We start from the raw sequence: 14,475 nt of genomic DNA on the forward strand, positions 1-14,475 counted from the left end.
TAATTGATGACCATCTACGATTTGTTGGTGGACTTGAAAAAGTCATTATTTCAAAAGAACTCATTGTTTCAGCTACAGTTGCACTTCAAAGATATCTTGCACATTTGGAAGAAGAGAAAGTAATTACAAATAATAAAGCTAAGGGTGAAAAAAGAAACATTTGGAGGATGATATACAAGAACTTAATAAAACTTCTGATGATTATTCTGATCAGGCAGAAAAAAATGTGATCTCTCATTAATTTCAAAGGCAAATGCCTTAAGGCGTCATGCTAAAGAAAAAATATCTAAGCTTAAAATATGTGAACTGAATAAGACATATATGTTTTTAAAAAGTGTTTAAAATAAATAATATTTTAAGATCCTTTTTTTATTAATTTACTATTTTGTGGTTTTTTTTGTAATGTTGTAAATTTAATTTTATAAATAGCTATATTAAAATTATACAAAGTATATAATTTTCCCTCGCACCTCCTGAATTTATTGTATTGTACTCCTGAAAAACTCCTTAGAAACTCCTGAAATTTACTTTCTTAGAAAGAGTATGAACCCTGTAAATAACTTTAAATATTCTTGTATAATTTATGTATGCCATTATTCTTGATTTTTCAGGATGGCCTGCAAGCAAACGCCTAGCACCCAGTGAAGCCAATACTCTGGATACTTGTATTATACCTTATCCTAGTACATCTGTCATGCTGAATATTGCTCAATCACTTAATGGTATTCATACTTTCAAAAGTTCATTCAAATTCATATTTTATGCATCGCCTCCTGAGATGAAACGATTCTATATTGCAGAGGATGGTAAGTTAGTTATTTTTTTACGTACATATAATGTTATTTTTTTTATATAAATTCATTTTTTAAATGAAAATAACTAATTAAAATATTTTTAATCCTAATACTGTTATCTTGACTAAATATTGTAAGAAAACTTAAATGTTCTTTCATTCATTTAATGTTTGAAATTTTTCAAAATTGCAAATGTATTAAAGAAATTTATTCAGTAATCTATTATTTTATAGTTATATGCATAGAATTACATTCTTTTATCGAAATGATATTGGCATTTTCATTGATTTCTAAAACATTTCCACAAAAATATCTTATGTTATTAAGTGACATTATTTTTTACTTGTTATCTGTGTAAAGAATGGCAATTGTTTTATTTAAATACTACAATCAACTGCTCTTACTTTTAATTTTCTACACTTTGTTTCAAAAAGTTATATTGATTAAATTTTAATTTTACATAATAAATTTCACAATTTTCTATAAAGTGTGCTGTACTACTGTATTTAGTTTGATTCGCATACATTAGTGCACGGACTTCTAACCCTTTGTTTTGTCGTATTTAACATAATTTTTTTGTTTTGTTATATTTGTAGACGTTTGTATGAAAGTTTTAATAAATTATTATTTTATAAATCATTACTTTTTTTTATAAATTACGTTTAAAAAATCATTAAATGTTCGATAAATAATATTTTAGTTGCTAATTTTTTCCTAAATATTTAATTTATTCAAAGAACGTTAATCTTGTGTCTGCACTTAGATCAAATTTTTTTATTAATAAAAAACCTTGTATTGTAGTATCTATTTATATCATCAAAAAATCTTCTAATGAAAGCGCTAATAGTCTTGCAATTTTCATGATTGTTATTTTTAATTATTTTTCTTAATTTATTTTTATTTTATTTGTTTTTAAATTTCTTCAAAAGATTATCAAAAGAAGCATAAAAATTATGCGCTTCTTAACGTTAAAGTGTGACAAAAATTACACAGACCTTTGGTCACTAAGAGTTTTAAGAGCACTCATAGCCTTTAAAATTTCACTGGGATACTTGTTTTAAAAAGTTAATTTAAAAATAAAAATCATCAAAAGATGCTAGTTGAGGTAGACAAACAGTACCAATGTCAAAGTAACAAAGGAACCAATTATATTTGGTAAGACCTAAATGTCGCTACCTTTAGTTATAGAAATAATAATTTACTAAAGAAAGTTAGTGTATTCTTTTTTATCCCCTAGTCATGTTTATTTTAATTAAAAATAAATTCATACTTTTATCTGCGCATTGTAAAAGCAAAATACAAAAACAACCTTGACTTCTTTATTTTTCACTTCAGATCAGCTTTAGATCTTTAGTGTAATTTAGCAATGTTAGAGAAAGGTTTTTTATGCCTATTTTTCTTGAAATTCCTACCTATTTAATATTTGCATTTCCTTTTTTTTTAGTTTTTAGAAGAAAGTTTGAAGAATTATTCGCTAATAAGTTCGTTACTAGTTTATTATTTTCATTAACTTAAAATGAAAACTTGGATCACTTCAATTCAATGAAAACAATAAATTAGTAAACCTATTAAATAATTTTCACAACATGTAAAAATTTCGAGATTTTTCGAACCCTTTATTGCATACAATTTGTTTTAACAATACTTAACCCGCTCTACGCAATACTTCAATTTTAAATTCAAATAAGGTTATGATGTTGCTAATTTTCGTCTTATTTAATTTTACGTTTATGTACTTGTTCTATAAATTCTCATTAAATAAAATATATATTCAAATGTAATACTTTAAATTTTTGAACTAACTCCAATTATTATTTATTCTTGAAGGCAGTGCTGTGGTAATAGCATTTGATCGACCAGTCAATATATGTGATTTAACTGACTGCTCTCAAATTTTGAATTCTGAAACATTGAATAGACTTGGAGAAGGAGCCACCTGTCAATGGGCTACTAAACAACAGCTCATAATTAATGTTCAAAACCCTATTAAAGGTATGGATTCATTAATGTAATTATTTTTGTTAATTTTATTAAAGCATTTAATTTCATTGACTGAATTTTTATATTTTTTTAGACAATTCTTTCAGGGTTACTTTTAGAAAAAGTGTGCTGAAACAAGATGGTCAGGCATATGCTTTGACTAAAAATGATAGCTTAGTGAGTACTGTTTTTGTAAAATAATTTCCTTTTGATAATATACTAAAAAAGTTTTAAAATATGGTAGGATCTTAATTATCTGAAACATTTCAGACAAGACCTACCTTGTATCCCCAAAATGTTCAGATTAAAGGAGTGATACTTTTTTTAATCTATTTTCATCAATAAACTTTGAAAATTAGTTTTTTTAAATGCACAAATAGTGCAATGCATTATCTAATTTTAATATGACCATTTAATAAATGTCTTTTTGCCAACTAGACAAAAAGATATTTTAAAATTTAGTTAATTTTTACAAGGATCTCAATATTAATTTTATCTGTCATTTTTGTAATCTCCTGCAAGTTTTGTAAGGATTTCCTCTAATTCCATTTGCCATTCATTTAATTGCATAATATTATTATTTTTTCTTTCATAGATAACATCAGATTCTTCCTTATGGCAAAACTTTAAACCATGTTGATTTGATTAAACTTAACTAATAACAGGCATGAGGCTCTTACAACTTTTGGTAGAATTTTCTATACATTAGAAGAAAATTTCAAACTTAGTTATTTTTAAATTGTTGATCAGAATATTTGTATACTTATATTAAAAATAGCGATAAAATTTTTACCGGGTAAATAATTTTAAAAAAATACTATATTAAATGTCTATTTTTTCTTCATATTTCTATGTAATTTTGTTGTTTTACTTTATTAGTATTTTATTTTTCTTAATCAAGTTTTAAATATAAAGCTGAATAGTTTGTTGGCATTTTCAGTTTTTTTTTCTTATCACACTCTTTGGTTCCTGTAGTAATAATAAAAATATAAATAAAATAATAAATATTATAATTTTAAAATTTGTTAAGCAAAAGCAAGGCAATCAACTAACAAAACATTAATTTGTTACTCATAAAAAACAACCAAATCTAGTTATTCATATGTTTTATTTATCATAGCATGTTTTAGTATTTATTTTGAGGACATCATTATGTATAGATATGTCAATCAAATAGCCAAAACTCTTCCATTCATTAAACCAGTTATTTTATTAACCTCAAGGGACAAACTATCTATTACACCTGTGAGGCAACTGTAGAATTTATAATCATGACTGTGTTACATGGGGTGCATTATAGAGTGGAGATGGGCTTGGCCCATAAAGCGTGGGCTCCTTTATTGAAAAAAGGCTTCAAGCTCATGATAAAATTTTGATGAACTTCTTTACTACTTATAATCAAGCATTTCATTCATTCATGATATAAAATTTATAAGGTATAAAAAAATTTGAGATCTTTTTCTGTTCGGCACTTTTGTTTTGTGAGGTTTAAGACTAGGATGTAAAGCTAAAGATTTTGATTTTTTTTTTTTTTTTTTTTTTTTTTTTTTTTTTTTTTTTGAAAAAGAAATTTGTTTTATTAATTTTGGAGTTTCAGTCCGCACTATACCAGGTACTGAGCGTCGTTCCTTGATAGGTCGATGTGAACAAAATACAGTTATGGTAGGTGTTTCAAACTTACGACGTTCAAACGGCGCAGGGCGATATTATATTTAGTCTGATAGTAAAAAGTAACGTTTATTGTATGATGAATGATGCGAAGATGGGGACTCCAAGTATGTCATAGTTCTTCTTTGTATTAGTATATTGTAACAGAAACGTAAAACATTTCATTCTCTTTTTTATTTTATATCGCATGCATTTTGCGTGTTATTAATTCGTAATTATGTCATTTTCATTTGTTAAAACATATTTTAAAAGATTAGTTATCCTTATGCTAAGGACAGAAGAAATTACCCAACATATATCTCGGGGTATCAGTAATCTTATGTATCTTGGGCTCAGGTTACAGTTCATCAGGCTCAGGCAGGCTGAGACCTCCAAATGTGAATTCAAACTCATCTCTAATGCATTCATTCTGGTATTGATGGTAATAGGATTCTTTTAGGGGGACAAAAAGAATACAGAAAATAACAAAAACAAAGCTGAATGTATTAAAAAATAAGATTTTTTGGTGCTAATTATGACTGTGTATTACTGAAAAAGTAGAAGAAACAAAAAAAATCTGCTGGTTTGAAGAAAAAAAATAAAACTTTTTGATCAACTTCGGTTAACATTATTTTATTATTTAAGGTTCTACTGTTTATATATATTTATATTTTAAAAAAATTCCTATTCTTTCGCATTGTCATTGCATGTAAAATGTTTTTGGTAAATGAAATATATAGTTTATGCTGCCTGAAATAGATTTGACCAGCAATTCTGAATTTGATAAATGCCAAAGCTTTCATTGATAAAATGTATGGAGCAAGTGTTTTGGCTGAATATATGCAGGATATGCCATAATGACTGCTTTTAGTTCATAGTTTTAGAATCCTTGTCAAAAATGAAATTTTTAAAAAAAAGTATACTCATCAGGAATCACAAATTATTGTTTAAACATGGAAAAGAAAGATTAGTAAGAAAGGGGGAATAAAAAAAATCTAAGCTAGTTTAAGTACCTGATGGAACTTGGAGATGTTTCTTTTAATCTCCTTTTTACTCCTCTATATTTTGAACTCTACTCCTTTCTACTCTACTCCTACTTTCGAACTTTACTCCTCTATGTCTTCGGCAATCAAACTTTTGATATTTTTAGTTACCTATTTTTATGATTTGTTAGATTTTAATTCCCTCCTTTTTTTTTCTTTTTTTTTGGCTCAAATATGTATTCTATTTTGTGAGTTTTTGTAAAGGATTCAAAAATATATATTGAGGATAATCATTGGGTATCATCCTGTATATGATGTTTTAAGGAATAAAAATTAGAATGTGAGTCATCTATAATTGAATGCAGAAATCTCAAATGTGTCCTTTTGTTTTAATAATTTATTACAACTGTAAATGTTTAAACAATTATTTGTCATTAGTGTTTGATCTTTGAATTATAGAACTGTTTATATTAATTAATTTTTCAAAAATAATATTCTCTGAATTGTTAAAAAAGATATTTCCACTGATAAAACAATTTTTTTATTGTTTGGTTTATTGTTTTTTAATATACATGAAAAGCTTGTGGTTAAAAAAATTTTATGTTATTGGAATTTAAAACTTAATTTTTTTTAGGAAACTTTAAATTTTTTTTCTTTACATTATTGTTTTATATTTTATTACTAGCTTTGTGTGATATACTGATAACTTATTGCGGATACACCTAACTATGAAAATTAGTTAAAATTGTACACTATTTCATTGATAAATGCACTTCTCCTTAATGCATTGTGCTGTCTGAAAACTTGTATTCAAAAATATCTTTATTTTTTTTATTATTGTCTTTAGGTACATTAAGATCAATTTTACAAAATTTTTATAGTACTTTTATGGAAAAAAAATTCTTATAATTGATCATTACATACTGAGCATATATTTAAATAATAAATATATTACAGATACATATTTTTATTGTATTTTTTACTCCTATTTCCATGTAGACCATTGATGCTTGGTATCCTCAACCAATAAGCAGTGGACAGATTGCTATTAGTGGTCCGTCCACTGTATCATATTGTGGTACATTTTCCTTAGTGGGGCATTTCACTTCCCCGAAGGGAGATGCTGCATTTTACTGGACTGCATACAGGGAAGAAAGAACTTTACAGCGTGTTGAGAAAATAGTTGCTGATGCTTTGCTTGGTAAATGTTACATCTTGCTTGTGTCCAATTATTTTAAAATATTTTTACTATGCACATAAAAATGCTTTGTTATTTGTATGTTTAGCACATTCTCTTTTAGGATGTAGGGTTTAAAGGTCCCCTAACTCTAATTGGCTTTCTTAAAATGGATTCAAATAATTAGATGTATGCTTTAAAAGAAATTAGCAAAGTCATGCGTACATCAATGTTTTATTTTTTTATTATTATTATTTTATGTTTTCATTGGTAGAGTAATACTGTAAATTAAATATTTGTTTTAACATTTTATTCAATAAATAAATATTTCTTTAATTATTGATTGAGATCAAATTTCAAGTTCTTTTGTAATAGAACAACTTTCTGAAGTTTTTTTCCATTTATATGTTTTCCTATATAATAAACACGGCAAAAACTACTTTTTTCTTAGTAGATTAGCTTTTAGGACGTATCAAATACTGTTTTTTTTCCTACTCTTATGTTTTTGTGCATGTAGAAAATTATACTATATAATTTCTGTGACCAAAATTCTCAAAATATCTATATATATAAAAGCAATGGCGAGCATTTACACAGATTCCCTTTCTTCACTTATGAGCCTGGAGGACCCACGTAAACACCTCAAACTTATAGAAGACACCAAAGCCATGTGGAGTAGCAACTATAATATAAATTGGATTAAAGCACACTCAGGCATTGAAGGGAATGAAGAGGCCGACTGGGTTGCTAAGGAAGCCACTAAGCTTGGCCAGATTGATTTTGAGATCCCGGGTGAAAAATGCGAAATTAAATCTTACATTAAGAACATTACTTTTAACCGCTGGAGAAATGACTGGAGGTCTAGTGACCAGGGAAGACAAACCTATAAATTTTTTAAAGACCCAAGCATAAAGCGCCTGCAGGCCAATTTTTATTTAAACCAGCTCCTTACTGGCCACGGAGTGTTCGGGACCTATCAACAAAAATATTTCAAAAAATCAGCTTCATGCATTTACTGTGGAGTGAGACAGGACATTGATCATCTACTTAAGCACTGTCCAAGATTCCGGGCACTTCGTGGAACCCACATGCATAATTGCGAAGAGGAACATCAATTCTTCGCTATATTGACCTGCAGGAAAATTGTGACTCAAATTATTAAACAAACCCTCGAGGACATTCTAGCCCCAGATCAACTGGCCCCAGTCATGAACCAACAATAGAGCATGTCATCGTTAATTTTTACTAATCAACTTTTAGCCTTACATTTTGAATTTTTATCTACTTTTGATTTTAGACTTCATAGACTTCTAGTCAGACTTTTACTTTAGACATTTACTATTTGGACTTTTAGCTTTCATTGATTTTAGTTTTGAGATTTTTTATCTCTTGTTTCCTTGATTTTGATTGAGATTTTTTATATCTTGGCGCTATTGGGTTTCATTGCCTTTAACACATGTTTTTAATTGTCAAACTTTATTGTTAATCCACTTTTAACTGATCACCACCACTGTCATTTGGCGAAATTTTACTGTAACTTTAGTTTTTAGAGAAATTTTATTGTAATAATTTTACTTTTATCTCCGTATACCCCCCTGGGGTGGGTCGGAGTTCAACCTTACTTACTTATATATAAAAGCTAACACAATCCCGATAATACTGATTTTGTTTCTTCTTAATGAAATTATTTTTTACACCATTTGAAACACTTGCAGTAAGGGGAAAAAATTTAAATAACTTTTAAATTGAAAGTAGTATATTACACCAAAAGCTACAACAGTGAGCCAAATTTGCTTTAGTAACAGATAAACGTGACAAAATATGTGGATAAATTTTTGCAATTTAAACACATTTAGAATTTTAATGTTTTTCTTGAATTTGACCAATCAAATTCCAAATTATGCATCGTTATAGAAGGAAGTAAATATTTTCTTATTTGTAAGAATTTCTTATCATTTCTAAGATTTGTTTTTTTAAACCTAAATAAACATAAGCGAAAATTATTGCCTTTGCCAATTCAAAATGCAAAATTATCTGCATATTCCAAGAATAACATTTACAAAAAAAAAAAAATGTTTGAGCATAAACAGCAAACGCAATTTCTAATCATTTTTAAAAATACAAATTTTTAATCATTTTTTATTGTCAATAGAACTGAAAAGCATTTGATTAAGAAATGTGAATTTCAATTTCTAATACTTACCTTGTATAAATTGTAAGTAGCTACCAATTGCATGATATTATTTTTACTTAAGGTAAGTTTTCTTGATCTAAATTCATTTTTTAGAAATAAACAAATAAGATTACTTTCTTTTACTTGGTAAGTTGAGTTTATTAAAGAGAAATATTGATATTTATTTTAACTATTGTGTGTATTACTGTTTTTTATAACTTTGGAAGTATAAGTTTGTTGTCCAAGTACTATCAAAATGCCAGGCAGTTTGTAATTTGTTTGAATAACGAAATGTATACTATATTTTAAGCGAGAAAAACTTTCCATTTTTATTGAATATTGCAGTTATAATAAATCTATGTGACTGTTTCATTTATTTATTTATGTTTAATCATATACTTGAAAATGTATAGTTTTAACTTGTGCTTTAAAATATTTTTGTTATTAAAAAAACATAATACGCTAAAAACACGAATTATTAACACATTTAAATTGTTTTTAGAAATCAGATCAGCAACTCTCACTCTAGATGCTTCACTCTTAGAGGTAAATATGAGTTACATATTTGTCTTAACTGCTGAGCACCCAGGAAATGAAAAATATCAAGCTCAGCACAGAGTTACTTGTTTGCCTTACATTGGACCTCTTGTAACTGCATTTTCTGATGTTATGACTCAAGGCTCTGTTTCTGTTGATCAAAGGTTTGTTACTACTCATATAATTTTTAGACTGTTTGGACATTTTTATGATTAGTGTGTAAACCCTTATTAATAATATAAATAAAAGGAAATCTTGTTTTCACTTATAAATTTATTTTCCTTAATTTAGGGGTGCGCAACCTTTTTGAGTGAAGAATCACTTGCACAGCAGGTAGATTAACAAATGGCCGCATGCATATAGCCATGTTAGCGGCAAATATGATGATTTTTATTAATATGAGTGATCTAAGCGCAAAGTATTTTTATTAGTGAACTTAATAACATATTTGCAGAAAATTGAATACTTTTACTTATTTGAATTTATTTAAAACTAAAAAAAGCATACTTTTTTCCTTCCATTTTTCACAGTAATTAATTTATCAAATATATATATATATATATATATATATATATATATATATACCAAAAAGAAGCTTTCAGAATAAAAGTGCAAAAAATATATGCATTTTTAGAGTAATATAAATTTGAATTAAATATTTTAATTAAAGAAAATTTATAATATTTAAACAATAAGCAAATTAAAAGAAATTTTTTATTGCATTCAAAAGCTCCCACGGGCGGTACATCAACAGTTGGCAGGCCGCAGGTTGTGCAACCCTAGCTTAATTTATTTCTTTACTTTTATGAGAGCACTTCCAAAAAAAATTAATCTAGGTACCAGACTTCAATACAATGAAACATTTTCTATGGTAACAAAATCTCAATTAAAAACTTTCTGCAAGCAATTAATTAACTCTTGTATCTAGTTTCAACCTTTTCACTGTTCCCTCTTTCGGCAAAATTTGTTCAATCACAAATTTTTTTAACACACAATTTATAATCACTATTTTTTTTTAAGTGTTTTAATTTTTGTAAAACTCTATATTGATTCATATCATAGGAATGAGTTGGGTAAAAATCAGAAAAGCTGAAAATAGAAATCAAAAAATGTTATGTGCAAAAGCACTTTTTAAATAATTAAAGAAATATCTAAAACTTAAACAAGAAGAAAATTTATGTATGACTATTTATCCACAGAATGTTATTAAAGTAATATGGATGCAAGATTTTATTTAACTTGAGTGAATATGAATCTCAGTGTGTGATTTTTTTCATGAGAGTATGAATCTTGATATTTAATTTTAAAATCGTGTTAATACAAATCTCTATGTTTGATTTAAAAACCTGTTTATACAATTCTCGGTGGTTAACTTTAAAATCGTGTGAATATGAATTTGGATGTATAATTTTTTAGTCCTTGAACATGATTTCTAATAATGGATTTTAAATCATACAAATACAAGATGCAATATTTAATATAAAATCGTGAAAATACGAAACATGATGCGCGATCTTAAATTGTGTGAATACGAATCGCAATGTGTGATTTTAAATCATGTTAATGTAATTTTGAATCGCGTTTGCATAGAAAGGAAAATAAGTATTAAAAAAATAAAATAAAAACTTTTTTTTTGAGGAATTCCAAAAAAAAAACTAACTTTTTTTGAAAATGCGGATTTTTTTATAAAATTGAATAAAAGGGAAAAACCTCATAACTGATAAAACATGCCTGAAATTCAAATCCAATGATGTAATTGCGATAGAAGTGCGACTGCTTAAAACAGGGGGGGGGGACTTTAATAGGAATCTGCCAAATAGACCTGCTCTTCATAATAAAAGAATTTGGACTGTTTTTTTTCCTATTATGTAATACTAAAAAAATTTCTGCAAATGGAGTTTGTGTATATTATACAAATCCTCTAAGTACTCTTATAATGTTTTTTCTTCAGAATCAATTTTAATGATTCCTTTATTCTTACATTAACAAATGTAAACTTGTAATGTGTTATTTAGATGAAAAATTGAGCACTAGCATGTTTATACCAGTTTCATTATTGAAATTATACTTATTTTTTGTATTTTTCTTATATTTACTTAGAATAACCTTAGAAGCAGAGGTTTCTCTGCCTGAATGTAGTACCAGTACAGAGTTCCTAAACTTAATGTGGTCTGTATCAAATCCTGAAGTGAAATTCAATTTTAAAAGCAAAAAGTCGCAAGTTTATGTTATAGAGCCCTATTCTCTTCCAGGTATTGAAAATTTATCCAGTGCTTAGTAATTAGTTAACATTAAGTAATAGAACAGGAATTTATTTTGATTTTATATGAATAAATTCACAAATAAAGTATAATGCACTTACCTTTTTAGAAAATTCTGAAGTGTTCTTTGCTGCACAAGCATATTTTGGTAATCTGATGAATGTGACATATTCTCAAATAAAACTCCGAGTTGATCCGCTCAAACTGAGATCTGGAATTAAAGGTAAAGACTTATTAAATTAAATTTATAATAACCCATTAGTGCCTTTTTAGAGACGTTTCTGAAATATATGAAAAGATCACAATTACTTGTAAGCAAAAATTATTTTTTGAATGCAATGAAACATCATTAAATTACCCCCTTGCAGAACTGCACCAATGTAACTGATGTTAAAAGATGGATGCTAATCAGAGTTATAAACAGATTTATTATTCAAAATATGAAAAAATCACTGACAGTATATTGCTTGCTTACAATATAAAAATGTATATTGCAATTAAAAAGACATAATTTACCCACTATTTATTACCTTAACATTAAATTTAAAGATCTTCAGTTATTCCTAACTGTGTTCATTTTCTAAACAAATTTTCTTCTTTAGATTTGTAAGGATATCAGTAGTTTCATGGTATAGTTATTCCTCATTATTATTTAGAACAAAAATAAATTTTATAATTGAATGAATGAATGTTCTTGAACATCAGAATACGTTTTTATTCTGGAACTATAAAGTGACATCTATTTACTTCTCAATATCATTATCGCTTATCTCGGCTTTGTGTGCTAACAGTTGTTCATGCATAAAAATGAAAGCTATATTTTTGTCAATATTTACAAAATCAATAACATTTTAAAATGTTTTTAATATCTCGCAGTTGATTAATTTTTTAATTAATCAATTGGAATTATTATAAATTTGACATAAAAAGTTTAAAAAAAGTTGACAAAGGTGCACTTTAAAATACTACGGTAGCAATTGGTATCCCTTTTTTTAAAAAATAGCCTCTCAGTTATTCCCCTAATATAAATCTAAATAGTTCCATGAACATGTCGCCCTTCTTCCGGGGTTGCTTTTTATTTGTGGTGGTCATGAAAGAAGGTTTAATTGTACATATTTTTGTATTAAATATATTGGATAACTGTATCAGGTGATAAGTTGATGCTGCAGGCTTTTTTATTTTGCTATACAACTCACTAGTCGTTTTTTGCAATATCCAGATTAAAAAGTGTTACTTAACTTATTTGTTTATAGGTAGCAACTATTTAGATAAATACAACTTAAAAAATCTCTTTTTTGTTGAAATTTCACACAATTTTTGATTTTTAAAATATTTTTTTTTATTATTTCAAATTTTTCTTCCTTTTTTTATGGAAATTTATTGGACATGATTCTATTTGTTAATTTATAGTGACTTTCACATGTATGATTATTAACAAAATCCCATTATAATTTGGTATGACTTCATGAATAAAAATTTTACCAGAAACAAATTTTAAAAATATTATCTATAGTACTCTCTCTTTTTGTCTTTAGGCACTTTGAAAAGAATGGTTGGTAACAAAGTTGGCACTTTATTGTTAGAAAGTGAAGCATTAAATAAAGGTGTTCAAGTAGTCTATCAATGGAGATGCAAGGACGAGGTTATTTTTTTAATTAAATTATTCAATTGAACCATTTTAGTGTATTATTACTTTTAAAACTTAGTAATATATTTAATGAAAGTTTTTCAAGATTTATATTTGTGTCTTATCATTTGCCAAATCATCAACTTTAAATTATTTTTATTAAAAACATTTTAAATGAACAGATGCTTACTAGACTTTAATCTTTTGGTAACACTTATCTTTAGCAAAATCAGGATTTCATTTTTATTATGTTTTGCTGTTAATATCTTGATTTATCATATATTATCAGTCAACTGTTGAAGATAAATATTAATAATTATTCAAATTATTGCATTAATTAATAATAAATTCCTATATCATCAGTAAGTAATTGTAGAACAAAGCCCCTTATCCAGTATTTATTGAAAAAATGAAGGGCAAATAACTTATACAAAGTTTTCAAGTTTTAAAAGGATAAATATTGGCAATAGTGATGTCACAATGTTCAAAGATGTTGGAAATCGATTAAACAAAATTTTTTAGAAATGAAAACTAAAAACATGTAGAAAACCTGAATATGTGTTCGGCTTTGTACTTAGCTCAAATTTTTTGAAGCACTTATTTTAACTGATAAGCTTTTCTTTTTTTTTTATGGAGAAGAGCACTTTCCTTAGATTTCTTTACCTTCATTTTTATTTTAAATTCATTTGTTAAATACAATACAATGAAATAATTAATATTGCTATTGAATCTGTGTGTTATTAATAGATTTTATGTTTACACTTTATACATTTAGAAATTTTAATACATAATGATTTTATTGCGGTGATGATTTTAGGCTTGAAATATTATTTCAGAGAAATTATTATAAAAATTTCAACAAAAAAAACCATTGTCTATGTAATTTTTTTTAATGTTTTTCAAATTTACAATCAAGCATTTGAGAGGATTTTTTGAGTTTCTATTTTAATTCATATCATGATAAGTAATCATTAATAATACTGATTGTTGAGGATTTACAATGCATGATCCTGTGAATAATAATTGCAATGGTGAGATTCTTAAATCCTATGAATACAAAATGCAATACAATATGTAAATGTGTATTGCAAAATGTTATTTATAAAACATGATAATAAAAATTGCAATGCATAATTTTTAAACTGTTCGAGTACAAGTAGGACTGAAATAGCAACCATTAAATTACTCAATGCATATAAATTAGTAAAGTTGGAAAAGCATAAGTTTCAATTTTCATTATTTTATAATGAGTTTTGTTACAATACACTTTTTTTCTTGTCTTCTACACCTTTGTTT

General features: G+C 26.5%; 1 protein-coding gene across 1 annotated transcript in view; it reads left to right on the plus strand.

Moving 5' to 3' along the window:
• Positions 1–14,475, plus strand: part of LOC107437428 (uncharacterized) — a 93,366-nt gene that overhangs the window by 55,773 nt on the left and 23,118 nt on the right. Inside the window, exons 10-17 of the mRNA XM_087167894.1 lie at positions 612–806; positions 2,622–2,786; positions 2,869–2,951; positions 6,404–6,605; positions 9,257–9,455; positions 11,392–11,543; positions 11,662–11,775; positions 13,088–13,194. Of these exons, the coding sequence (XP_087024020.1) occupies positions 612–806; positions 2,622–2,786; positions 2,869–2,951; positions 6,404–6,605; positions 9,257–9,455; positions 11,392–11,543; positions 11,662–11,775; positions 13,088–13,194 (1,217 nt within the window). The remainder of the gene's footprint in view (positions 1–611; positions 807–2,621; positions 2,787–2,868; positions 2,952–6,403; positions 6,606–9,256; positions 9,456–11,391; positions 11,544–11,661; positions 11,776–13,087; positions 13,195–14,475) is intronic.

This window comes from Parasteatoda tepidariorum, chromosome 7, assembly GCF_982258835.1.
Source record: "Parasteatoda tepidariorum strain Cologne lab strain chromosome 7, Ptep-v5.0, whole genome shotgun sequence".
NCBI lineage: Eukaryota > Metazoa > Arthropoda > Arachnida > Araneae > Theridiidae > Parasteatoda > Parasteatoda tepidariorum.